The sequence below is a fragment of the Oncorhynchus mykiss genome, chromosome 5, assembly GCF_013265735.2.
Source record: "Oncorhynchus mykiss isolate Arlee chromosome 5, USDA_OmykA_1.1, whole genome shotgun sequence".
Classification (NCBI taxonomy): domain Eukaryota; kingdom Metazoa; phylum Chordata; class Actinopteri; order Salmoniformes; family Salmonidae; genus Oncorhynchus; species Oncorhynchus mykiss.
The window spans coordinates 39,190,386-39,214,497 of record NC_048569.1 but is presented as its reverse complement, the minus strand read 5'-3'; the positions used below and the strand labels follow the sequence as shown (position 1 = coordinate 39,214,497).

Sequence of the window (24,112 nt, the reverse complement as noted above, 5' to 3'; positions counted from 1 at the left end):
GCATAAGAAAATTAATATTCAGAAAAATATAAATATGGTTTTGTGCCGTAAAGAAACCGTTTGTTGCCTGTCCCAACAAATCTGTCAAGTGCTGAATGCCAGGCTGTTTTTTGTTGTTGTTTCAGGCTAAAAAAGTAATGGGAGTAGCTCATTAGGGAAAGGGGGATACCTAGTTAGTTGTACAACTGAATGCTTTGAAATGTATCTTCCACATTTAACCTAACCCCTCTGAATCGGAGAGGTGCTGCAGTAATCGACATCCACGTCCGTCGAACAGTGGGTTAACGGCCTTGTTCAGGGGTAGAAGTACAGCTTTTAACATTGTCAGCTTGGGGATTCGATCTGGCAACCTTTCGGTTACTGACCCAACGCTCCTCCTAACCGCCATGCTATCTGCCGCCCAAAATCAGAGCGCTCTGTTTCTGCCCGAAAGGAGAGGCGTTTGGATATTTCGCACATGCGTTCAGCACTTCAACTGGTATGCGTGTACCATGTCCAAACCTATAGTTAATACGCTGGCGCTTCTTAGTGGACATAAATTGTAATTACAGTGTCCGTTGTGCTGCAAGAACAGATTCTATCGGCTGAAAAAAAAGTGAAAAGGCCAGTCGTTTTAGTCTGGGCAACGAAATATTATGAAAAGTTCAACACCTTTGCAAATGCCATTAGTGTAGAGAGCATGTAGAAATGTACTTCTAAAGCGTATTTGAAATTACACAGGAAGTACATCCTATAACCTTTCACCCTGTTCAAAAGTGTCATGAGGCTGGCGGGCTAGCTGCTACACTTGTTTACACCGAAGACTAGAATATTTAGCTTATCACACATTGTGTTAACAATTAATTACGTCCGGACTGCTTTCTGTACGGTAAGCTGTAAGAAAAGTAGCGAACGTTATTCAACAAATCTAACTTAACGTTAGCTAGCGAACGTTAGCTCGCAGCTTAGAATAAACAGGGTTTAGCCCGCGTTTTTAGCAATTTTAGTGTTAGCAAGATGTGCTATTATGTGCTATTAACCTACTATATAACTAGTTTAGATAGCTAACTCATCCAGTTTCACAAGTTAGTTTCACACGTACTTTTATAACTTCCACCAGCCTTATTTTGATAAACAAAAGTGTTGTGTGTAACTAACTTAATTGGCTAGCTAACGTTAGCTCGCCAACGTTAACTACCTACAGAGTCATTGCAGAACGTGGTGACGGGGTTGGACAGGCTAAATAGAGCTTGCTAGTTGGCTACTCTCTGTGTTTGCCATATAATCAACCGTCTATGTCCGTACTGCCTTTCATCTGTCGTATAGTTTGCAAGTTAGGGGACATGTCTGGCCGTAAAGTTGCACCTGCGGTGACAGTCTGGTTTGTTTGTGGTTGGATTTTGACCACGGCTGACGTCACAGTGGTGCTGAAATGATATGTTCATCTTCTCATGCGAATCTCATCAGTCCCACAGTGTCAAACATGCCGTCCACCTTGGGACCCAGCAGTCCTGCTGCTGCCCTTGCGGAAGCCCTGGAGAGCTCTGGCCGGCTCATAGACAGACACCTCCAGGATGACCGCTGCTTCCCTGACCTCTCAGAGCTTCTTAATGTCCCCTCACACAGTAAGTCAATTGGCGGTGCAAGGTTACATGTTGTTCAAGTTTGTCATATCAATTAATCTCACAAGACACTTTAGCCCTGATATTTTGGCTGTAGCCAGCTTACTGTGCGTAGGGAGGCTACAGCCACAACTCAGGGCTTAGTTCACTCCCCATTCGGTGTTGCAGACATGCCATCTTTGTCTGGGGGGTCAGACATGGACTACCCTCTTCAGGGACCTGGGCTGATCAGCGTGCCAAACCTTCCTGAGCTCAGTGCAGTCCGAAGGGTTCCCCTACCCCCTGAGCTGGTGGAACAATTCAGCCGTATCCTTTTCAGAGACTAGGGGAAGGAAAGGGGGATACCTAGTCAGTTGTACAACTGAATGCCTTCAACTGAATTGTCTTCTGCATTGAACCCAACCCTTCTGAATCAGAATACACAGAGGGAGCTGTGTCCAACTGTCCAGGTCTCACCCATATAACTCAGAAATGTCTGTGCCAGATTATGTGAATTGTGTAAAACTAACCACCATTTCAGAAAAGCTGCCTAGTCCTTAACCTTCCCCTAACAGATATGCAGTGCAATTGTATGATGGGAGTTTTTCCTGAAATCTGTCGAGCATGGCTCACCATTGACAACGATATCTTTATGTGGAATTATGAGGATGGGTGAGTACCAAGCACTCATAAATTAAGTTATTTTGTTCAAAAAAACATTGCAGGAGCAGTAAACATGGACCCATTTTCATTGGACACTGTCATCACTTTGTTCCACAGGGGGGACGTTGCATATTTTGACGGACTCAGTGAAACCATCCTGTCCGTGGGGCTGGTCAAACCTAAAGCAGGTAAAATGGCAACACACTTTCACCTGAGCTGTGTTTCCTATATTTAAAATTACAACAGCTCTGTAGGTGTTTGGATTCAAGGCCCAGTGCAATCAAAAATGTGATTTTTGTATGTGTATACAGTAGAGGTCGACCGATTTATGATTTTTCAACGCCGATGCCGATTATTGGAGGACCATAAAAGCCGATACCGATTAATCGGCCATTTTTTTAAATGTATTTATTGGTAATAATGACAATTACAACAACTGAATGAACACTTATTTTAACTTAATATAATACATCAATAAAATCAATTTAGCCTCAAGTAAATAATGAAACATGTTCAGTTTGGTTTAAATAATGCAAAAACAAAGTGTTGGACAAGAAAGTAAAAGTGCATTATGTTCCATGTAAAATATGTGCCATGTAAGAAAGCTAACGTTTCAGTTCCTTGCTCAGAACATAAGAACATATGAAAGCTGGTGGTTCCTTTTAACATGAGTCTTCAATATTCCCAGGTAAGAAGTTTTAGGTTGTAGCTATTATAGGAATTATAGGACTATTTCCATCTATACCATTTGTATTTCATTAACCTTTGACTATTGGATGTTCTTATAGGCACTTTAGTATTGCGAGTGTAACAGTATAGCTTCCGTCCCTCTCCTCGCTCCTCCCTGGACTCGAACCAGCAACACAACGACAATTAGCGCGTGCTAACTAGCGAGCCATTTCACTTCAGTTACACGAGCCTCATCTCGGGAGTTGATAGGCTTGAAGTCATAAACAGCGCAATGCTTGACGCACAATGAAGAGCTGCCTTCAAAACGCACGAAAGTGCTGTTTGAATAAATGTTTACGCTTCTGCCTACCACCGCTCAGTCAGATACTTGTATGCTCAGTCAGATTATATGCAACGCAGGACACGCTAGATAATATCTAGTAATATCATAAACTATGTGTAGTTAACTAGTGATTATGATTGTTTTTTATAAGATAAGTTTAATGCTAGCTAGCAACTTACCTTGGCTTACTGCATTCGCGTAACAGACAGTCTCCTTGTGGAGTGCAACGAGAGAGAGGCAGGTCGTTATTGCGTTGGACTAGTTAACTGTAAGGTTGCAAGATTGGATCACCCGAGCATACGAGGTGAAAATCTGTCGTTCTGTCCCTGAACAGGCAGTTAACCCACTGTTCCTAGGCCGTCATTGAAAATAAGAATGTGTTCTTAACTGACTTGCCTAGTTAAATAAAGATTAAATAAAGGTGTAAAAAATAAAATCGGCGCCCAAAAATACCGATTTCCGATTATGAAAACTTGAAATCAGCCATTCCGATTAATCGGTCGACCTCTAGTATACAGTGCCTTCGGAAAGTATTCAGACCACATGACTTTTTTTCATATTTTGTTACGTTGCAGCCGTATTCTAAAATGGATTAAATAACAAAACATCCTCTGAAATCTACACACAATACCCCATAATGACAAAGCAAAAACTGTTTTTTTTTTATTTTTTAAATTTAGCAATGTATTAAAAATAATAAACACAAATACCTTAAGCATTCAGACCTTTCGCAATGAGACTCGAAATTGAGCTCAGGTGCATTCTGTTTCCATTGATCATCCTTGAGATGTTTCTATAACTTGATTGGAGTCCACCTGTGGTAAATTCTTTTGATTGGACATGATTTGGAAAGGCACACCTGTCTATATAAGGTCCCACAGTTGACAGTGCATGTCAGAGCAAAAACCAAGCCATGAGGTCGATGGAATTGTCTGGAAGATCCAAGACAGGACTGTGTCGAGGTACAGATCTGGGGAAGGGTACCAAGACATTTCTGCAGCGTTGAAGGGTCCCCAAGAACACAGTGGCCTCCATCATTCTTAAATGGAAGAAGTTTGGAACTACAAGACTCTTCCTAGAGTTGGCCGCCCGGCCGAACTGAACAATCGGGGGAGAAGGGCCTTGGTCAAGTAGGTGAACAAGAACCCGATGTCACTCGGACAGAGGTCTAAAGTTCCTCTGTGGAGATAGAAACTTCCAGAATGACAACCATCTCTGCAGCACCCCACCAATCAGGCCTTTGTGGTAGACTGGCCAGACGGAAGCCACTCCTCAGTAAAAGGCACATGAAAACCTGTTTGGAGTTTGCCAAAAGACACCTAAAGACTCTCAGACCATGAGAAACAAGATTCTCTGGTCTGATGAAACCAAGATTAAACTCTTTGGCCTGAATGCCAAGTGTCATGTTTGGAGGTAACCTGGCACCACCCCTACAGTGAAACATGGTGGTGGCAGCATCATGCTGTGGGGATGTTTTTCAGTGGCAGAGACTTTGAGACTAGTCAGGATCAAAGCAAAGATGAACGGAGCAAAGTAAAAAGAGATCCTTGATGAAAACCCACTCCAGAGCGCTCAGGACCTCAGACTGTGACAAAGGACAAGGACCCTCAGCACACAGGCAAGACAACGCAGGAGTGGCTTCGGGACAAGTCTCTGCATGTCCTTGAGTGGCCCAGCCAGAGCCCGGACTTGAACCAGATCGAACATCTCTGGAGAGACCTGAAAATAGCTGTGCAGCAGCACTCCCCATCCAACCTGACAGAGCTTGAGGATCTGCAGAGAAGAATGGGAGAAACTCCCCAAATGCAGGTTTGCCAAGCTTGTAGCATCATACCCAAGAAGACTCGATGCTGTAATCACTGCCAAAGGTTCTTCAACAAAGTACCGAGTAAAGGGTCTGAATACGCATGTAAATTTGATATTGACGTTTTTTTTAAATTTGTAATAAATGTGCAACGTTTTCTAAACCTAATTTTGCTTTGTCATTATGGGGGGTTAAAACAATTTATTCAATTTTAGAATGAGGCTGTAACCAGAGAGCTGGTTGAGAGAATGCTAAGAGTGTGCAAAGCTGTCATCAAGATAAAGGGACTTTCTTTGAAGAATCTCATATTTTTTTATTTAACAGTTTTTTTGGTTACTACATGATTCCATATGTGTTATTTAATCATTTTGATGTATTCACTACTATTCTACTACTGTAGAAAATAGTGAGAAATACAGGAAAACCCTGAAATGAGTAGGTGTCCAAACCTTTGATTTATACTGTGCATAGATATTAGGTACACCTATCTAGTACAGGGTCAGACCCCCCCCCCTTTGCCTCCAGAATAGTCTGAATTCTCTGGGGCATGGATTCTACAATGTGTTTGTTGCCCAATTGGTATCAAGAAACCGAACGTGTGCCAGGAAAACATTCCTTACACCACCGCCACCAGCATGTACCAATGACAGCAGGCAAGATGGGTTCATGGACTCTGTAGGAGCGAGCCTTTTTTGTGAACAGGGTGGGGTACCTAATAAAACAGACCACTCCCAGACAGTCCTAGAAACATTCTTGCTTGATAAATTCCTCTTTGCTAAGAAGCTATTTTTGTGTCTTGTTTTCAATTTAAAATGGTCAAAAATCTAAGAGTAAGGTACTTAATTGTTACCCAAATATCATTTGATATTGAGATAATAAAAAAAATGGCTGCATTGGGAGAGAACAAATTACTTAATTCTTTCCACAGGGATTTTCCAGCCACACATCCACTTCCTGTTGGTCCTAGCCACTCCTGTGGATGTAGTGATCCTGGGGCTCAGCTTCCCTAAAGCTCAAGCAGGTGAGTAATGATGATCCTCCTAGACCTGAAGCACACAACCCGGTGTCATCAATTCGACATACAGTTTTGAAATTGGTTGATTTGGTTTAGATTTATCTTTGTGTTGTTGGTATTAGTATTAAAGTCCTACTCCAGTCTCCATTTCACCTCATTTGACACCTGATTTACTTAACAGGATACTTCAGGATTTTGCCAATGAGGCCTTTATCTACTTCCCCCAAAGTCAGATTAACCCCTGGACACCATCGTTGTCTGCGTGCAGTTTTAGTGTCGTTGCTAACTAGCTCTTGTGGAATTGCTAATTAATCATCCTAGTGGATACCCATAGACTTCCAATCATTGTGCTAATGCTAGTTAGCATTGGCCCCCAAAACTACCTCTAACTTCATTCATACTTGACAGAGACAAAAATGGTATCCAGGTGTTCATCTGACTCTGGGGAAGTAGATAAAGGGGCCTCATTGCCAAAATCCCAAAGTGTGCCATTTGTTAAAGGGATATCTCAATAGGTCTTCCGTGTATCCTCATGACATGGCACAAGTGGGGGGTGCTCTTTTCCTTTTTTGTTCTCTATTGTTCCTCAAGCAAGAGGGGAGGCTGATGACATCACAAATTCACCATCAGTCCAAATGCTTGAATGCCCTACTCCTTGAATTTTGCAGTTGCCTGAACACTATTAAAACATATATTTTTACCCTTTAGCAGTGGTGTAAAGTACTTAAGCAGTAATTCAAAGTATGTTTTACTATTGTAGTTATCTTTACTTTACTATTTATATTTTGGACAACTTTTACTACATTCTGAAAGAAAATAATGTACTTTTTACCCAATACATTTTCTCTGACACCTAAAAGCACTCAATACATTTTGAATGCTTAGCAGGACAGGAAAATTATCCAATTCACACACTTAACAAGAGAACATCTTGGTCATCCCTACTGTAGGGCTGGGCGGTACACTGTATTTGACTATATACTGGTATTTATGCACAGACCAGTTTGGGTTTTTACTTTACCTTCTATAACGGTATTTTAATGTTTGATTTGTTAAATGTAATACGCCGTGTTTGTGTTTCTTACATCTGCAAACAGCTAGTATTTCCTTACCAAGTTAAGCTAAATCGTGTTAGCTGGCTAGCTAACTAGCTGACAAAAGTACTGAGTCAGAGCAAACGTAGCTGGCTAATACAGCCTGATACCAGTACTGGTGGAGGCTTAAATCAGCATGTTTGTCCAACAGTATCTTCTAAATCAAAAAGGAATAGGTGAAGCATGAAAATGTTGGCTATACGAATAAAGATTTAATGTAGCCAAAGATTATAGGGTCCCTAGGAAACACTGAACACCACTTTGGTTCCTACCTATGTCACAATAAGTCATTTTCATTCGTTGTCATGTCAAACAACACTATTCAAAGTGCCCACCATTATTTATATTCTAACTACAATTATAATAAAAAAATTATATTACCATGATTCCAAAAGTTCACCCAAGGGTTTTGATCTAAATCGCAATTGCGACATTTGGTTAAATAAAGCCTAGTATTTTTGCCCATATAGTGGCAGTGTGGAAATGATCTCAAATGAGTGCAGAAAATGCAGGAAATAATTTTAAGTTGAAGTTGAATTGAACAGAATAAAACAATCAGAATGGAGAAAGGCCCATTTGAAATACTTTAGAATATATGTGTTGTCACGCTCTACTCATAAAGCCAACTTAGAGCTTTTATTAATCAAAAACATAAAATACCGTCATACCGTCAAAAATTTGAAAAATACCATGATATATTTTGGCCATATCGCCCAGCCCTACCCTACTGCCTCTGATCTGGCGGACTCACTAAACACACATGCTTCGTTTGTAAATTGTGTTGGCGTGTGCCACTGGCTATCGGTTAAATAAAAAATAAAATGGTGCCGTCTGGTTTTATTAATATAAGGAATTTGAAATGATTTGTACTTTAAAACCAAATACTTTTACTAAAGTAGTATTTTACTGGATTACTTTTACTTGAGTAATTTTCTATAAAGTTGTCTTTTACTTTTACTCAAGTATGACAATTGGGTACCTTTTCCACCACTGCCCTTTAGTGTCTGTGTGTTTACTGTATTTATACCTGGGATATCGCTTTTCAACAGGAAAAGTATAAAAATCACTGGAACGTCTTTAACCCACAATGGACTACTTCAGAAATTGATTTACTCTCTCTCAACTTCTCTTTCCCTCTCTCTCTCTTTATCAGGGTTGAATGACAGCATGTCTGGAGGGATGCAGTTACTACCAGACCCGCTGTACTCCATCCCCACAGACAACACCTACCTCCTGGCCATCACCTCCACCGACCTGGGCCGCATCTTCCTGGCAGGGAAAGATGGCTGCCTGTATGAGGTAGCCTACCAGGCCGAGGCAGGCTGGTTCAGCCAACGCTGTAAGAAGATTAACCACTCCAAAAGCAGCCTGTCCTTCCTAGTCCCCTCTCTGCTCCAGTTCTCCTTCTCTGAGGACGGTAAGGATAGTTCAGAGGCTCCTTGTGGAATTGGAACTTTCTTGTGCTCTAGTTCTTGAATTGAATTTGACTATTTTTCTATCTTGGTGCCCCACAGACCCGGTAGTGCAGATTGCCATTGACAACTCCCGTAACACACTCTTCACCCGCTCAGAGAAGGGGGTTCTACAGGTACACAACCCAACTATTTGAATGGTAGCACTGTATTAAATATCAATATGCTTATTTGTTGAATAGGATGATGTTTTGGGTAGAACTTTGTCAGACATTTCAAAAAGTTGTACTATTTAGAACAGGGGTTCCCAAATTTATTTAATCTACGACCCCATTTTGATATCTGAAAATTCTCAAAACGATGTGATTAACAGCCAGTGTTTACTTTTTTATTTGGGACTATTGCAGTCAATTGCAAAACATTGTAACAGTATTTCTGATTGTCTTGTCAACACACAAACACATACTTTTAATTTGGGCCTATAACAGCCAATTGCTAATTGAACTGACATAATGTATCCTATCTCATCACCACTGATGAGATCGGTGTGCTTGATTCATGTCGCATTGGAGCTGCTGAAAGTCAGGGGGCGTGGTCAACAGTGCGCACCTCATCTCTGCTGTCACATCCAACCTGGGTCAATATTTGATTTTAATGCAGACGAGAGCAATTAATCCAGCTTCACACAGATATGAGCTGGCAAAGGGTACCATGAGTTTTAACGCTCTGAGAGAGACTCCTCCGTGATGGACCCGTCAATGCTTTGTCTGCAGCATATGTCCACTGAGCGCTCGAAAGGCCGCACTTGACTGTTGCACTTGAATCATTCCGATTCAAATCAAATTTTATTTGTCACATACACATGGTTAGCAGATGTTAATGCGAGTGTAGCGAAATGCTTGTGCTTCTAGTTCCGACAATGCAGTAATAACCAACAAGTAATCTAGCTAACAATTCCAAAACTACTACCTTATAGACACAAGTGTAAGGGGATAAAGAATATGTACATATAGATATATGAATGAGTGATGGTACAGAGCGGCATAGGCAAGATACAGTAGATGGTATTGAGTGCAGTATATACATATGAGATGAGTATGTAAACAAAGTGGCATAGTTAAAGTGGCTAGTGATACATGTATTACATAAAGATGCAGTAGATGATATAGAGTACAGTATATACGTATACATATGAGATGAATAATGTAGGGTATGTAAACATTATATTAGGTAGCATTGTTTAAAGTGGCTAGTGATATATTTTACATCATTTCCCATCAATTCCCATTATTAAAGTGGCTGGAGTTGAGTCAGTGTGTTGGCAGCAGCCACTCAATGTTAGTGGTGGCTGTTTAACAGTCTGATGGCCTTGAGTTACAAGCTCATTTCCGCCCGATCTAAGGGTACTCTGGTTGAGTTTTAGATTTGAATAGTTTTCATTTAGATTTTTAAGTTTAACCACGTTACAGTGATTTTGAGATACAATGACGATAAGTCATTTGAATGCGCAAAAAAATCTGGATTTTGGAAATTCTCCCACGACCCCATTTTCATATCAGACGACTCCACGTGGGGTTGCGACCCCTAGTTTGGGAAACGCTGAATTAGGACCTTGAGTTAAAAGCTGATGATGTCTGTTCCAGGTGTATGATCTGGGTGTAGATGGGCAGGGTATGAGCCGTGTGGCGGCCATGTCACAGAGTTCCATTGTGGCTGCAGCAGGAAACGTTGCCAGGTTTGTCAGCTACTCCTCACCTCTGGTTAAATCCAGAGTGCTAGTGAATGGTTCAGATGGTCAACGCTCATCACTGCTTAAGAACAAATCAAAATGAATCTCTTTGTTCTTTTACATCGCTCCCTATAGGACCATAGATCGCTCTGTGTTTAAACCCATCATTCAGATCTCTGTGATAGACAGATCGGAGTCGTCCGACTGCCACCTGCTGGCTGTCACTCATGCAGGTAAGGAGACGGACTGACATGGGAGAGGAAATAGAGGCCGTACTGACATTATTTTCATTGCAGAATAAGTATCTACAAAGACCTTATGTAGGTCTCTATCTCTGCTTGTAGGAGTGCGTCTCTACTTCAGCACCGCTCCCTTTGCCCCACCACATGCCAAGCAGCCAGGGGCACGCCCTTGTCTGCTTGCTCTGGTCCATGTCCGCCTGCCTCCAGGCTTCTCTGCGTCCTCCACCCTGCAGAAGCCTGCCAAGGTCCACAAGGCTCTGCACAGCAAAGGTAAAAGCCACTCTGCAGTCTATACGCTATCCTGTAATAAACCTAAAGGTTTACTCGTGTGTCTCTGGTGTTAATCCCTACAGGAGTTCTCCTGATGGCAGCGTCTGAGACTGAGGACAGTGACATCCTGTGGTGCATCAACCACGACTCCTTCCCCTTTAAGAAACCCCTGATGGAGGCTCAGGTGGGAGCTGAGGGAGTGAGGGTCATAGTTAATTAGAGATGTAAAACCCCATCTGCTTTGGAGTTGAAATTAGACACACTAATATGTGTAGTCAAAACCCCGGCTTACTTTGCAATGCATATGCTATGATTTAGTTTCTTTTTAAATGTAGTATTTGTTTGGCTTCAGAGCATTAAAGTTATATTGTCTGTGTATATCATTGCAGATGATGTCCAATGTAGATGGCCACTCCTGGGCGCTTTGTGCCATCAAGGAGGAGAAGGCACCTAAAATCTCTACCCCCCTGAATAAGGATCAGGTTCCCCTCACTGACTCTCCTGTCGTGGTGCAGCAACACAATGTCCCTCCGCAGAAATTTATCCTTCTCTCTGCCAAGGTACGGTCAAGATTTCACGGCTTAGTATGGCACTGTAAATTCACACGGTCAATGAAACCTGTGCAGTCCTGTCTGTCATTTTGTGAACAAACGTCTATACACGGCTTGTTATTTATGGTTTTCCAGGGAAGTCACATCTTCCACAAGTTGCGGCCGGTGGACCAGCTGCGCCACCTACTGGTGAGCGGTACTGGTGGAGAGAGTGAAGAAGTCGAACGCTTCTTCAAACTGCACAGGGTATGAATCTCATTACTCATTGTCTTGTTACTGCAAGCACTGCTACACACACTCTTTATTTCTGTGTTGATCTAACCCTCTTCACCTCAGGAGGAGCAGGCGTGTGCCACTGCTCTGATAGTAGCCTGTTCCAGTGCTGCCTGCGACAGAGAGGTGTCTCAGTGGGCCACCAGAGCCTTCTTCAGGTATGGAGGAGAGGCTCAGATGAGGTTCCCCTCGGCTCATTCTGCTCCTAGCAACGTCGGCGCTCTGTTCGGCTCTCCTGTACCAGGTGAGGCGCATCTGAGGCAGGATTTCTGCTTAAAGCCAAATTCCCATTAGTTGGAGCATGGCAATAATGCCCTAGTCAAAATCCCCTGTATAAGTTTTACACAGTGCATTGCAATTAGACTGCTCATCACTTGTCTTACTCCCTGCCTGCCTGTTGTTTTAGGGTCCCCTATGCCGGTTGGTAGCAGTCCAATGCATAACCCTAGTTTCTTAGCAACGCCTGTTCCAGGTACACAGCCCTTTTTCTTTTTTTTTGCAGAGTGCCTTGCCCATCGACAGTACTCAACACATTCACCCACTGAATATTAACAACATTCAAGTGTTTAATGTGTGTGTGTGTGTGTGTGCCCTGACAACAATCTCTCAGGTATGATGCCCCAGAGTGTGTCTACGCCCTATATACCAGCCACGCCCATGCCCTCCGCCCCCATCACTGGCATGTCTTCTGGGCCAGAGGTGGTCTTCTCAGGGAAGCACAATGGCATCAGTGTCTACTTTGCACGCATAATGGGGTCAGTCCCTTCACCTGGATAGCGTACTGTACTCAGGTCTCACTTCCAGACTCGGGGAAATGCATTTAAAAAAATAAATTTACTTTGTACTGGACTGAGAGACATTACTCATATGTTTCACTTATAGCATGACTTGAGTGGCTTTACTAACTTGTGAACGTTATTGATTAACAGTAATATCTGGGACGGGAGTCTTGCTGTTGAGAAGACCATCAGTAAAGGAAATCAGGCTGTCAGTATTGTGAGTATTGCATTAACAGCATATTATAGTCCTCCTTTGCAAGTTAATTTGAGGATGATCAATCTCTCTCTCTCTGCCCCAGTTGGAGAGCACAGCCAGCTCATCTGATCTGGAGTCAGTTCTTCTGGAGCTCCGTGGTCTGAAGGACTTCCTGGATAAGAACTCCCAGTTCAGCCCCTCGTCTCTGGGGGCAGCCAGGTAAGACAGAGCCTTGGACCCTGCCTCTCCCTATGGCCAAGACCTGGGCTGGCTGCTTTATGGGAGGTACTATATATCCACACTTCTATGGTCATCTAGTGAAATAAATAGTATTTGATTTGCATGTTGAACTCCACGCATCTGCAGTTTCAGCTCTCCAGCCAATCTGCAGCAGCGTCTGCTGGGCTTCATGCGGCCTGATGGAGGAGCCAGTTCTCAGCAGGTCCAGCAGGAACTCCAGAGGAAGTACCACAGTAAGTAATGTGTGGATGTTAAACTGCCATTCCAAATCCACGAGCAACTAGAATGACCGCATTGTTGGAGTAGAATCCTAACACCAATGAGAAAACACTATACTTATATTTTGTGGTCTCTGTACTTTGTGACTACGGTTTCTCTCTCTTCCCTGTCCACAGCCGAGGCTCAGGCCTATGAGAAGATGTCCCTGCAGGGTATCCAGCAGCTGGTGCATCGCTCCTGTCAGACCCTGGCACTGTGGAAGCTGCTGTGTGACCACCAGTTTAGCCTCATCATCTCTGAACTACCCATGGTAAGCTTCCAGCACCAATGACCTCACTGGGGACTGGTTTCCCGGACACAGATTAAGCCTAGTCCATTCTCCGTTGGGATAGATTTTTAATCCAGGACCAGGCTTAATCTGTCCGTGAAACCAGCGCTGGATATTCAGGATGTGCAGGATTACATTGTGCTGTCAGTCAGACTAATTCATCTAATTGGTTAATCATCAACACACACTCCCCTCTGTATTTATTTGAACAGTGAAGTTAAAATGTGTAAATTTGTGTCTATACTCCAGCATTTTTGGATTTGAGATCAAATGTTTAAAATGAGGTGACAGTACAACATGTCACCACCGTTCATTAGAGGGTATTTTAATAGATATCTGTTTAACCTTTTACAAATGTAAGCACTTTAGGTATCTAGTCTCCCCCCAAAATTGGTAACCTCCCCTATTATTGGTAATGCCGAGAGGTTAGCGTTTTGGTGGGGTATGGTCTTTTTTCCTCTAACTTTCTCACTCATCATTAGTCATGATTACCCGTAACCATGGCAGCATCCACATTTAATGTAGACGTGTTCAGGAACATCTATTATTTACGATAAAAGTGACTCCAAAATGACAATACATTATTTACCGTTAATTTGTATTGGGCACAACATAATCCGAAATGCAACCAAAACGAACTGCAAACGCATCCAAGACCGTTTGGAGTCACAAGCTTGATGCAGTTAAGGAATGATGGGAATATGGGACCAAATACTACACTTAACTATACTGAACAAAAATATAAATGCAACATGCAAAGTGTTGATCACATGTTTCATGGGCTGAAATATAAGTTCCCAGAAATGTTCCATATGAACAAAAAGCTTATTTCTCTCAAATGATATGGGACAATAAAAGGCCACTAAAATGTGCAGTTTTGTTACACAACACAATGCCACAGATGTTTTGAGGGAGCGGGCAATTAGCATGCTGACTGCTGGAATGTTCACCAGAGCTGTTGCTATGTATGAACATTCCCTCAAATAAAAGGTGACATTTTGTATTGTCACAGCATATGAAACATTTGATCTCAGATCCAAAATGCTGGAGTATAGAGACAAATGTCTACATTTTAGCTTCACTGTCCAAATCAATATGGAGGAAGGTGTATTTCTGAAGTCTTTTGTAAAGATGTCTCCCTTGTCTCCTGCTTGTAACCCGTGTGGGACTTGTAATAGGAGTTCCAGGACCAGATGAAGGGGGCGAGTTTTAAGGACGTGGTGATCCGGGGTCGAGAGCTGACCGGAGCTCTGATCACAGCCCTCATCAACGTCTACATCAAAGACTCCGCCTCTGTCGACGCCATCAGCAACCACCTTAGAGACATCTGTCCTTTGCTGTACAGCAGCGACGACAGCGTCTGCTCAAAGGTAGTCTACAAACACGCGCTGTGTTATTGTCTATATGACAGGGAAGATGCCCATCCGATTTTGACTACAAGGTTAATTCCCATCTGCAGTCCCTGGGCAAAGTTTGATAGCATCCACTGTTGCCTCCTCGGTCCTCTTTTTCCCTTTACAAATGTATCTCAGAACTACATCTCCCCCTCCCTCTGTCCCTCCCAGGCTAATGAGTTGCTGCAGGGCTCCAGACAGATCCAGACTAAGATCGATAAGGAGAGAACACTGAGAGAGTCACTACAACTCTACCAGCTGATTAGCCAACACACAGACCTGCCACTGGTCTGCTCCCAGTACAGACAGGGTAAGGCTCCACACACACCTTGGCCATCACACTAATACTATTTGAAATGTCCTTGACTCTTCATGCTTAGTGTGGATGGGATGCTAAGTGTGTTTTTCCTCTCTCTCTCTCAGTGCGTTTTTATGAGGGGGTGCTTGAGCTGTGCCTGACTGCAGCGGATAAGAAGGATCCTCAGAGGCTGGGACCTCACTTCTATAAGAACGGAGAACCAGAGGAGGACCAGGCTGGAGCACTGGCCTTCCAGGAGAGGTAACTTAACCACCTGTTCACGTTGATCATGAGACTGTGGTAATAGATATCTGCTAAGGGACGTCCTGGCCCTTTTATTTTCTCCCTTGTGCTGACAGACTGACCACCCCCTCGTCTCCTCCTGTAGGTTGTCATGTTATAAGTGCATCACAGACACCATGCAGGAGCTGGTGAACCAGAGTAAAGCGGCTCCTCAGTCTCCCAGTGTCCCTAAGCAGCCAGGACCCCCTGTTATGACCTCTGACCCCAACATGCTGAGTAATGAGGATGCCACCGCCCACGTAAGTGCTGCGTGGAGGAGACTGTAACCCCCAATAACAATAATAGGAATTTGTTTACAAAAATAATAATTTCATTATTTTTTTAGTATAAGGCTGAAAATGTTTAGGTCCAAAGATTTTGCCCTCAATTCATTCATGCTATGGATGAGCTGTCTCATGATCTTCTCGTTCTATCCGGCAGTTTGAGCAGGTCATTGGTCTGGCCCAGAGGTCACAGGATGAACTCTTCCACATAGCCCTCTACAACTGGCTGATACAGGCTGACCTCACCGACAAGCTTCTGGAGGTAAGAACCTTCTGGCATTGTTCCACAGTCACTGCCTGAGATGCCTGGTTCTGTACTTTATAGTGGATGAGTATATTGCATTACACTGATCTTTCATTGTGGTTTATTATCGTCTCTCTCTGTCCTCTATCCAGGTGAACTCTCCATACCTGGAGGAACACCTGATGCACATGATCAAGCAGGACCAGAGTAAGGTGCGGAACATGGACCTGCTGTGGCGGTACTATGAGAAGAGCCGTAGCTTTGGCAAGGCAGCTCACGTCCTGGCCAGGCTCGCTGACATGCACAGGTACGATCTAACAGGCCCCCCCCTGAGTCTTGATGGGCCATTTCCACACACTGTGTGACTCAGTGATAGAGCCCGGCGCTACCACTGACATATGAAAATGGCCTCATTCATGTAGATTCTGAGCGACGTTAAAAGGGAGTGCGAACATATTATACGTGTGTCTGTCTGTGTGCAGTACTGAGATCTCCCTGAAGCAGAGGCTGGAGTACATCTCCAGGGCCATCCTGTCAGCCAAGAGTTCCTCCTGCATCTCTGCTCAAGGAGCTGAAGGGGAGTTCCTGCATGAGCTGGAGGAGAAGATGGAGGTACGGGGGAGGGGAAATAACTCCTCGCTGAATTTTTAGGTTTTGGCCCCTTTTTGACAAGGTTTAGATTTGTGCTCTGTCAACTCGAGCTGATATTGTTGGTCCTGCCTCCCAGGTGGTGCGTATTCAGGTCCAGATCCAGGAGACTCTGAGCAGACGTTACTCCCAGCATCCCTCTGTACAGGGAGCCATGTCACAACTGGATTCCGAGCTTATGGACATCACCAAGGTAACGGTGCATGGATATCTAACATTGCCCCTCACTCCAATAGTTCTGTTTGGTAATACATTTTCCTCCCATACAGTAAATGTTTTAATACCCCTGTCCTTTGTCCTCCTGTCTAGCTGTATGGGGAGTTTGCAGATCACTTCCGGTTGTCTGAATGCAAACTGGCCATCATCCACTGTGCTGGTCACTCTGACCCCATCCTGGTGCACTCTCTGTGGCAGGAGATCATGGAGAAAGGTGTGTACAGACAAGTGCTCCTGACGTTATCCATTCGTGTTTGTCTCTTGAGTAGTTAAGGAATAGACCTAACTACTCAGAAACTGGGTGGTTGGTTACGGGTAGTCTTACAAAGCTATACATAGTTCTCAATATTTTACCAATATGTTAATTTCTCTGATCATAAAAACTAGATTCTATCTAGATGTATAGCTTTGTAAGACTATAAATGGCCTACCACTCAGTTTTGGAGTAGTTAGGTCTATTCCCCTGCTTTTGAGAGGAGCTGGATACTGTACCGGGAGACTTCACGGAATTGCGCCACGCTAACAATATGCTAGCTTCAATCATCTCCAAACTGCACTCGGACATAAAAATGATATCCATGAGTTCATCTGGCTCTGGGTAAGTAGATAAACAACCTACATCTTGAATTCTGTTATTTGTCCTTTATTCCAGAGCTGGGTGACAGTGTGGCCATGAGTCCAGCTGACAGGATGAGAGCTCTGAGTCTCAAACTGGTGTCTCTGGGGAAAATCTACGCCGGAACACCCAGATACTTTCCACTAGGTAAAACCACATGCCTAATTTAATTTATTCAGCCAATTCTCTGATTGTCCTCTATGTAAGACATCCATACTGAGTGTAATTACATTAGCAGTTCATTATGTCAACATGTATGTCTCTAAGGTGTTATGTCTATAGGGTCTGGACGTTTCATCTGTAATTGCTTCATTATCCACCAACACCTGTCCTAGGTTGTCTCCTACCATTGAACTACAGAGATGGGCAAATTGTTTAATGTACAGTACTTTTCCACTGTCTTGTCTCCAGAATTCCTGGTGAAGTTTTTGGAGCAGGAGGTGTGTCATCTGAATTGGGACGTGGGCTTTGTCACCTTCACCATGCAGGAGATAGGAGTACAGCTCCCCCGTCTGCTGGAGGTCTACGACCAACTCTTCAAGACACGGGTATGTCTCTCAATTAAATTCAATGACCATTATTCATCCCGGAGGGGCAATTATTGCTGGCAGTTTTGGGATACAAATAGATAAAGATACTCTTCATAATAAAGGGTTATTATAAAATCATATTTTACACCTGTTCAACTTGAGCATTATTTGATTAATTAATAAGGTTCTGTCGACCTTAAAAGACTGAATGTCTCGAACTGTGGCTGTGTCACCCAGGATCCGTGTTGGCAGCGTCTGAAGAAACCTCTCCACCTGGTAGAGTGTATACATGTGTTGCTGTCAGGATACGTAGAGGACCCCAGCAGAGTACCAACATATGACCGGTAACTAACCAATCACCACGTGTGCTAACCGTCGCTGCTCTCTTCATTAGGCCGTGCTTCTCATTTGAAAACATATCAACCCGTATACGTACGTAGTCATGACAATTATTGTTTGTAAACATGTTTAAAATGTATCTCTAATTTATCTAATACACTCCGTCTAACTCCTATTCCTCCTTCCCCATCTTGTCAGACGGCGGTTCACTAATGTGTGTCTGGATAACATCTGTGGTTACCTGGTGGAGCTGCAGTCCCTGAGTCCTAACTCTACCCTGCGGCTCACCATCGGCAACTTCAAGGCCCTGCAGGCCAAGCTGGAGAAAGTTCACTGAGGAGGTTCCCAGGGGTCACAGGAAGATCAGCAAGTAAAGAGACAGAATGAAACCGGTTTACAGTTCTGAATAACATAACTCTTCTGTATATCTCTTGTTCTGGCTGGTTTTTGATAGTGGAGTGATATTGAGAATACAGTTCGGTCTCTCAGACTGCAGTTGCGTCGCAAAGGACTACACCCCCGCATTTCTCATGAAGGGGTTATTGACCAGCTCACTACACCCCTGTCTTCAGACTTTTTACATCCTATTTTTAACTTATTTTATAAGTACAGTATGCATTTGTTTTGTGACATAAGCCTAGAAGTGAAGACAACTTATTGGTGTCTGTCTGAGGGAATTGCATTAGTTTCACAAATGAATGTTAGGTAAACATGAACTGTTGTCACACACAGAATTAGGGGACAATACTTTACAGGGATGGGATTGTCATTTACATATGGAGTTACTGTACTTATGTGGGTAAAATATATAGAATGTACGTATGTAGAGGAGAAATGCACTTACATGATGGCTGGATATCGTGCTGATATCATTCATGAGTGTCTTTCCTTCTACATGCCTGCCATGATTCAGGCCTAAGTATTTGTTCCATGGACATTAGCCTCTGATGCGAGCTGAGGACGCTGTCTTAATCACTCCACTCATTTAAACCCAGATTAATCCCCCCCCCCACTGTTTAGATGTCAAGAAGACTGTTAAGCTGACAGTATTTGGCTTTCTGTACCACTCAACCTCCTCTGTAATACAGAGTAAAATATTGGTACTCCTTACATTATGCTAAGAATGCCTTCTCTGCCAAAGGTTTGTAATAACTTAACCTTACTTTGACATGTTTTGTTAGTATTTCTTATTTTTCTGAATGACTTAACACCTTAATCAGTGTGTCTGCTTTTGGCTGACTAGTTAAATGGCATTTATTTGACTGTATGAGTGTTGTACTCAACTGAGATTTCAGGGATGAGACCGAAATCCTCGATCCATGCCTTGTATAAGGGTGCTGTTCAAACCGTTTTACTCTGAGAACTCAGGCCTGCAGTGAGCAATTTTATCAAATAAGCCAATTTTACATGCATAGAATAATTTCAATTTGTCATAGTTTTTTTGTTTAAGATTGTATTGGAAAAAAATGTATAATAAAATTTGCAACCTGTTCAGTATATAAAAAATAAACACTTTGATTTGAACTCTTTGCACAAGTGAATGTTCACAGATATCCATGTATGGGTCCTGTTGTGATATAAACTGTCCAGTGTATCTAGTTCATCCATCTAGTACTGGGTGAGACGCCTCCACAACAGCCTGAATTATTCAGGGCATGGACATGTCGCTCAATTGGTATCAAGGGACCTAACGTCTGCCAGAAACATTACAATACCGGCCCCAGCCTGTAGTGTTGATACCAGGCCAGATGGGGCCTTGGAATCATGCTGCTTACGCCAAATCCTGACTGCCATCAGCATGATGCAACAGGAACCGGGAATTGTCAAACCAGGTCATGTTTTGTCCAGTGATGGTGATCGTGTGCCCAATGGAGCCACTTGTTGTTCTTAGTTGATAGGAGTGGAACCCGGTGTGGTCGTCTGCTGCAATAGCCCATTCGTGACAAGGACCGACGAGTTGTCCGTTCCGAGATGCCATTCTGCGCACCACTTGTACTGCGCTGTTATTTGCCTGTTTGTGGCCTGCCTGTTAGCTTGCACGATTCTTGCCATTCTCGTTTGACCTCTCATCAACGAGCTGTTTTCGCCCACAGGACTGCCGCTGACTGGATGTTTTTTGTTTGGCACCATTCTCAGGACACACTAGACATTGTCATGCGTTAAAAGCCCAGGAGGACAGCCGTTCCTGAAATACTGGACCAGTGCGCCGGGCACCAATCATACCATTCTAAAAGTTGCTTGGGTCACTCGTTTTGCCCATTCTGATGTTAAATCAAACAGTAACTGGATGCCTGTCTGCCTGCTTTGACTCACTGTCTGTAGGAGTGAACCGTTTTCGTTAAGGGAGTGGTGTACTTTATTGACCACTGAGTGTATACAGTGCCTTCGGAAAGTATTCAAACCCCTTGACCTTCCACATTTTGTTATGTTACAGCCTTATTCTAAAATGGATTAAATAAATAAGAATCCTCAGAAATCTACACACAATACCCTATAATGACAAAGCGAGAACAGGTTAAGATTTTTGTTAAGTTATAAAAAAAATAAACGTACCTTATTTACTTAAGCATTCAGACCCTTTGCAATGAGACCTGAAATTAAGCTTGTTTCCATTGATCATCCTTGAGCTGTTTCTACAACTTTATTGGAGTCCCCCTGTGGTAAATGCAATTGATTGGACATAATATGTAAAGGCACACACCTGTCTATATAAGGTCCCATGTCAGAGCAAAAACCAATTTGAAGGAATTGTCCGTAGAGCTCCGAGACAGGATTGGGTCGAGGCACAGATCTGGGGAAGGGTACCAAAAAATGTCTGCAGCATTGAAGGTCCCCAAAAACACAGTGGCCTCCATCATTCTTAAATGGAAGACGTTTGGAACTACCAAGACTCTTCCTAGAGCTGGATGCCCGGCCAAACTGAGCAATCGGGGGAGAAGGGCCTTGGTCAGGCAGGTGACCAAGATCCCGATGGTTACTCTGAAAGAGCGCCAGAGTACCTCTGTGGAGATGGGAGAACCTTCCAGAAGGACAACCATCTCTGCAGCACTCCACCAATCAGGCCTTTATGGTAGAGTGGCCAGACGGAAGCCACTCCTCAGTAAAAGGCACATGACAGCCTGCTTGGAGTTTTCCAAAAGGCACATAAACACTCTCAGACCATGAAAAACAAGATTCTCTGGTCTGATGAAACCAAGATTGAGCTCTTTGGCCTGAATACCAAGCATAACATCTGTAGGAAACTTAGCACCATCCCTACGGTGAAGCATGCTGGTGGCAGCATCATGCTGTGGGGATCAAGGCAAAGATGAGCGGAGCAAAGTACAGAGAGATCCTTAATGAAAACCTGCTACAGAGTGCTCAGTACCTCAGATGGTTTACCTTCCAACAGGACAACGACCCTAAGCACACAACCAAGACAACACAGAAGTGGCTTCAAGACAAGTCTCTGAATGTCCTTGAGTGGCCCAGCCAGAGCCCGGACTTGAACTAGATTGAACATCTCTGGAGAGAACTGAAAATAGCTGTGCAGCCACACTCCCCATCCAACCTGACAGAGCTTGAGAGGAATTGCAGAGAAGAATGGGAGAAACTCCCCAAATACAGGTGTACCAAGCTTGTAACGTCATACCCAAGAAGACTCAAGGCTGTAATCGCTGCCAAATGTTCTTCAACAAAGCACTGAGTAAATGGTCTGAATACCTATGTAAATGTGATATTTACGTAAGTACTCTGCTTTGTCATTATGGGGTATTGTGTGTAGATGGGGAGGGGGGGGGGGTTGATCAATTTTAGAATAAGGCTGTAACGTAACAAAATGTGGAAAAAGTCAAAGGGGTCTGAATAATTTCAGAAGGCCCCACAGCACACAGCCTCATAGTACTGTTGACCATTAACAGACACCCCATTGTAGAGGGTTGTTCATACTTTGTTGTGTGCCTGTTGTTTTTGTTGGAATAATTACCCTTAATAGAGGATAATTGTGCCCCAGGGCTGGTTGTTGTCTCTGCAACTTAGCAATAATTGCTGAGATGCTTTTCTCCAATTACTCAGGCACGGGCCTTTGATTTTAATGTGCTGGAAACAAAACAATTAAAGCAGACTTGAATCCAGAGATGCAGCATTGATTTCCCAAGTTCATGAAGCACTTAAATCAAACTCGAAGTTGAAATGCTTGTTAACACAAACTTTATATAAGATATTATAGCAAATCAATAACATCAAAGTAATGTGTGAGTATATATCTATAGTGTATTTTATGTAACTTAACATTCTACAGGGTTGACAACATTTCCATCATAAACACACTTCTAATTGTCACCATCACTAGCTCGATCTGTCAGAGAGTCGTTGGAGTTCACTGATATTCACCCAGACGTGATGGTGTATATACTGAATTTGTGTCTACACTAGTATAACTACACTAATGAAATCATGGCGATATGCCAATCTAATTTCATTTATTTTCAGGCAACACAGATGTCCTGAAGACATATGGGGCGGCAGGTAGCCTAGTGGTTAGAGTGTTGGACTAGTAACCGAAAGGTTGCAAGATCAACTCCCTGAGCTGACAAGGTTAAAAATCTGTCATTCTGCCCCTGAACAAGGCAGTGTTCCTAGGCTGTCATTGAATATAAGAATTTGTTATTAACTGACTTGCCTAGTTAAATAAAATTTAAAAAATAGCAACAATTATACAAAGCACTTGGTTTGATACCACTCAATAGAAAATGAGTGTATGACTGTATCTAGCTACCCTCTGCAGGAGAAAGACAGTTTTTTTACTCCATAGAGGAAGATGTAGGGGATGATACAGGTGTAAGAGGATCCGATGTAGCTGGCCAGCTCCAACACCAAGGAGGACGTGTGGATGTTGCTGGCCATCATCAGCAGCAGGTGGGTCACCCAGCATACCACAAACACAGTGGCCACAGCCACCACGCTCTTGGCTGCCCTCACCTGAGTACCTGACCCTGGGCTGGGCTTAGCTGGAGGCTGAGAGGACCTCTTCAGATCGGGTGGAGCTCTGACTATGCTGTCCCCAATCTCGACCTGGTAGAGGGGGGAACTGATCGAGCTGTGAACAACTGAGGGTCCATTGTTAGGTAAAGAATTAGCTGTCCCCTTGTGATGATCCGAAGTCAGGCCCTGGATATGTGCCTGGTGCCTTAGCAGAGTGATCACAATCTGGATGCTAGCAAACGCTATACCAGTGATGGGGAGGGCGTTAGCGAAGGTCAGATACAACGGCTCATAGGTCTGCCTTGCAGTTTGGGAGGGAAAGAGTTCTATACAGTCATCGTGGCTCTCATTACCACTCTCCAACCGGACAAAGAATAATTGTGGAACACTGAATACCACAGCCACTGTCCAACTGCCAGCCAGGAGACAGGCTACGAGACGGAGGCTATCCAGCTGGATTGGAGCTCCTCCGCGTTTCAGAGAGCCCACCAGCTTCTGGTGCCAGAACACACAAATAAACAAGGTGGAGAAGACACTGCTGGTCTCTGACAGGTCAGAGCAGAACTGGACCACACAGCAGTAGGCTTCCCCCAGGAACCAGTAGCCAACAAAGTCAGCCATGGTATCGGGCAGGTCCACCAGGTAGTTGGTGATGAGGTTGGAGACGGCCAGGTTGATGAAGAGGACCTCATTGGTGCGGAGACTGGACTTGGGTCCGGGGAGAGAACGGAGACAAAGCCAGTTGTTCCCCAGGATCCCGAGCAGACACATCAGCCCTCGGATGAAGGCTTCGATCCACTCCGTTGCATCCATCACGCCTGGCTCATCTATCTATGTCTGAGCCTTATTTGGCTCAACATTTATAAGGGATGTTAATATCATGCTACAGCCA

The 24,112-nt window shown here is 43.6% G+C and overlaps 2 protein-coding genes across 3 annotated transcripts; one reads left to right on the top strand and one right to left on the bottom strand.

Moving 5' to 3' along the window:
- Window positions 1-609: 609 nt before the first annotated feature.
- On the top strand, window positions 610-19,787 carry LOC110523774 (nuclear pore complex protein Nup155). Of its 2 annotated transcripts, XM_021602779.2 has the most exons (34): window positions 611-868; window positions 1,447-1,604; window positions 1,770-1,907; window positions 2,156-2,252; window positions 2,361-2,431; window positions 5,988-6,080; window positions 8,322-8,585; window positions 8,683-8,756; window positions 10,224-10,315; window positions 10,445-10,542; window positions 10,654-10,821; window positions 10,905-11,005; window positions 11,211-11,381; window positions 11,508-11,618; window positions 11,709-11,889; window positions 12,052-12,117; window positions 12,256-12,400; window positions 12,575-12,641; window positions 12,724-12,839; window positions 12,987-13,093; window positions 13,256-13,389; window positions 14,586-14,777; window positions 14,973-15,111; window positions 15,225-15,360; window positions 15,488-15,641; window positions 15,823-15,927; window positions 16,062-16,216; window positions 16,392-16,521; window positions 16,637-16,750; window positions 16,867-16,987; window positions 17,426-17,536; window positions 17,801-17,937; window positions 18,157-18,263; window positions 18,457-19,787. In XM_021602779.2, exons 2-34 carry the CDS (start codon window positions 1,463-1,465, stop codon window positions 18,593-18,595), a joined length of 4,176 nt encoding a protein of 1,391 aa, XP_021458454.1. In that variant the 5' UTR covers window positions 611-868; window positions 1,447-1,462; the 3' UTR covers window positions 18,596-19,787. The 2 variants fall into 2 exon arrangements, with proteins under 2 accessions (XP_036833363.1, XP_021458454.1); XM_036977468.1 differs by lacking the exon at window positions 12,052-12,117 and having other exon boundaries at window positions 610-868.
- Window positions 19,788-23,010: 3,223 nt separating this feature from the next.
- On the bottom strand, window positions 23,011-24,033 carry LOC110522932 (alpha-1A adrenergic receptor). Its single transcript, XM_021601370.2, has one exon. The coding sequence runs from the start codon at window positions 24,031-24,033 to the stop codon at window positions 23,011-23,013; it is 1,023 nt and encodes a 340-aa protein (XP_021457045.2).
- Between the last annotated feature and the right edge of the window lie 79 nt (window positions 24,034-24,112).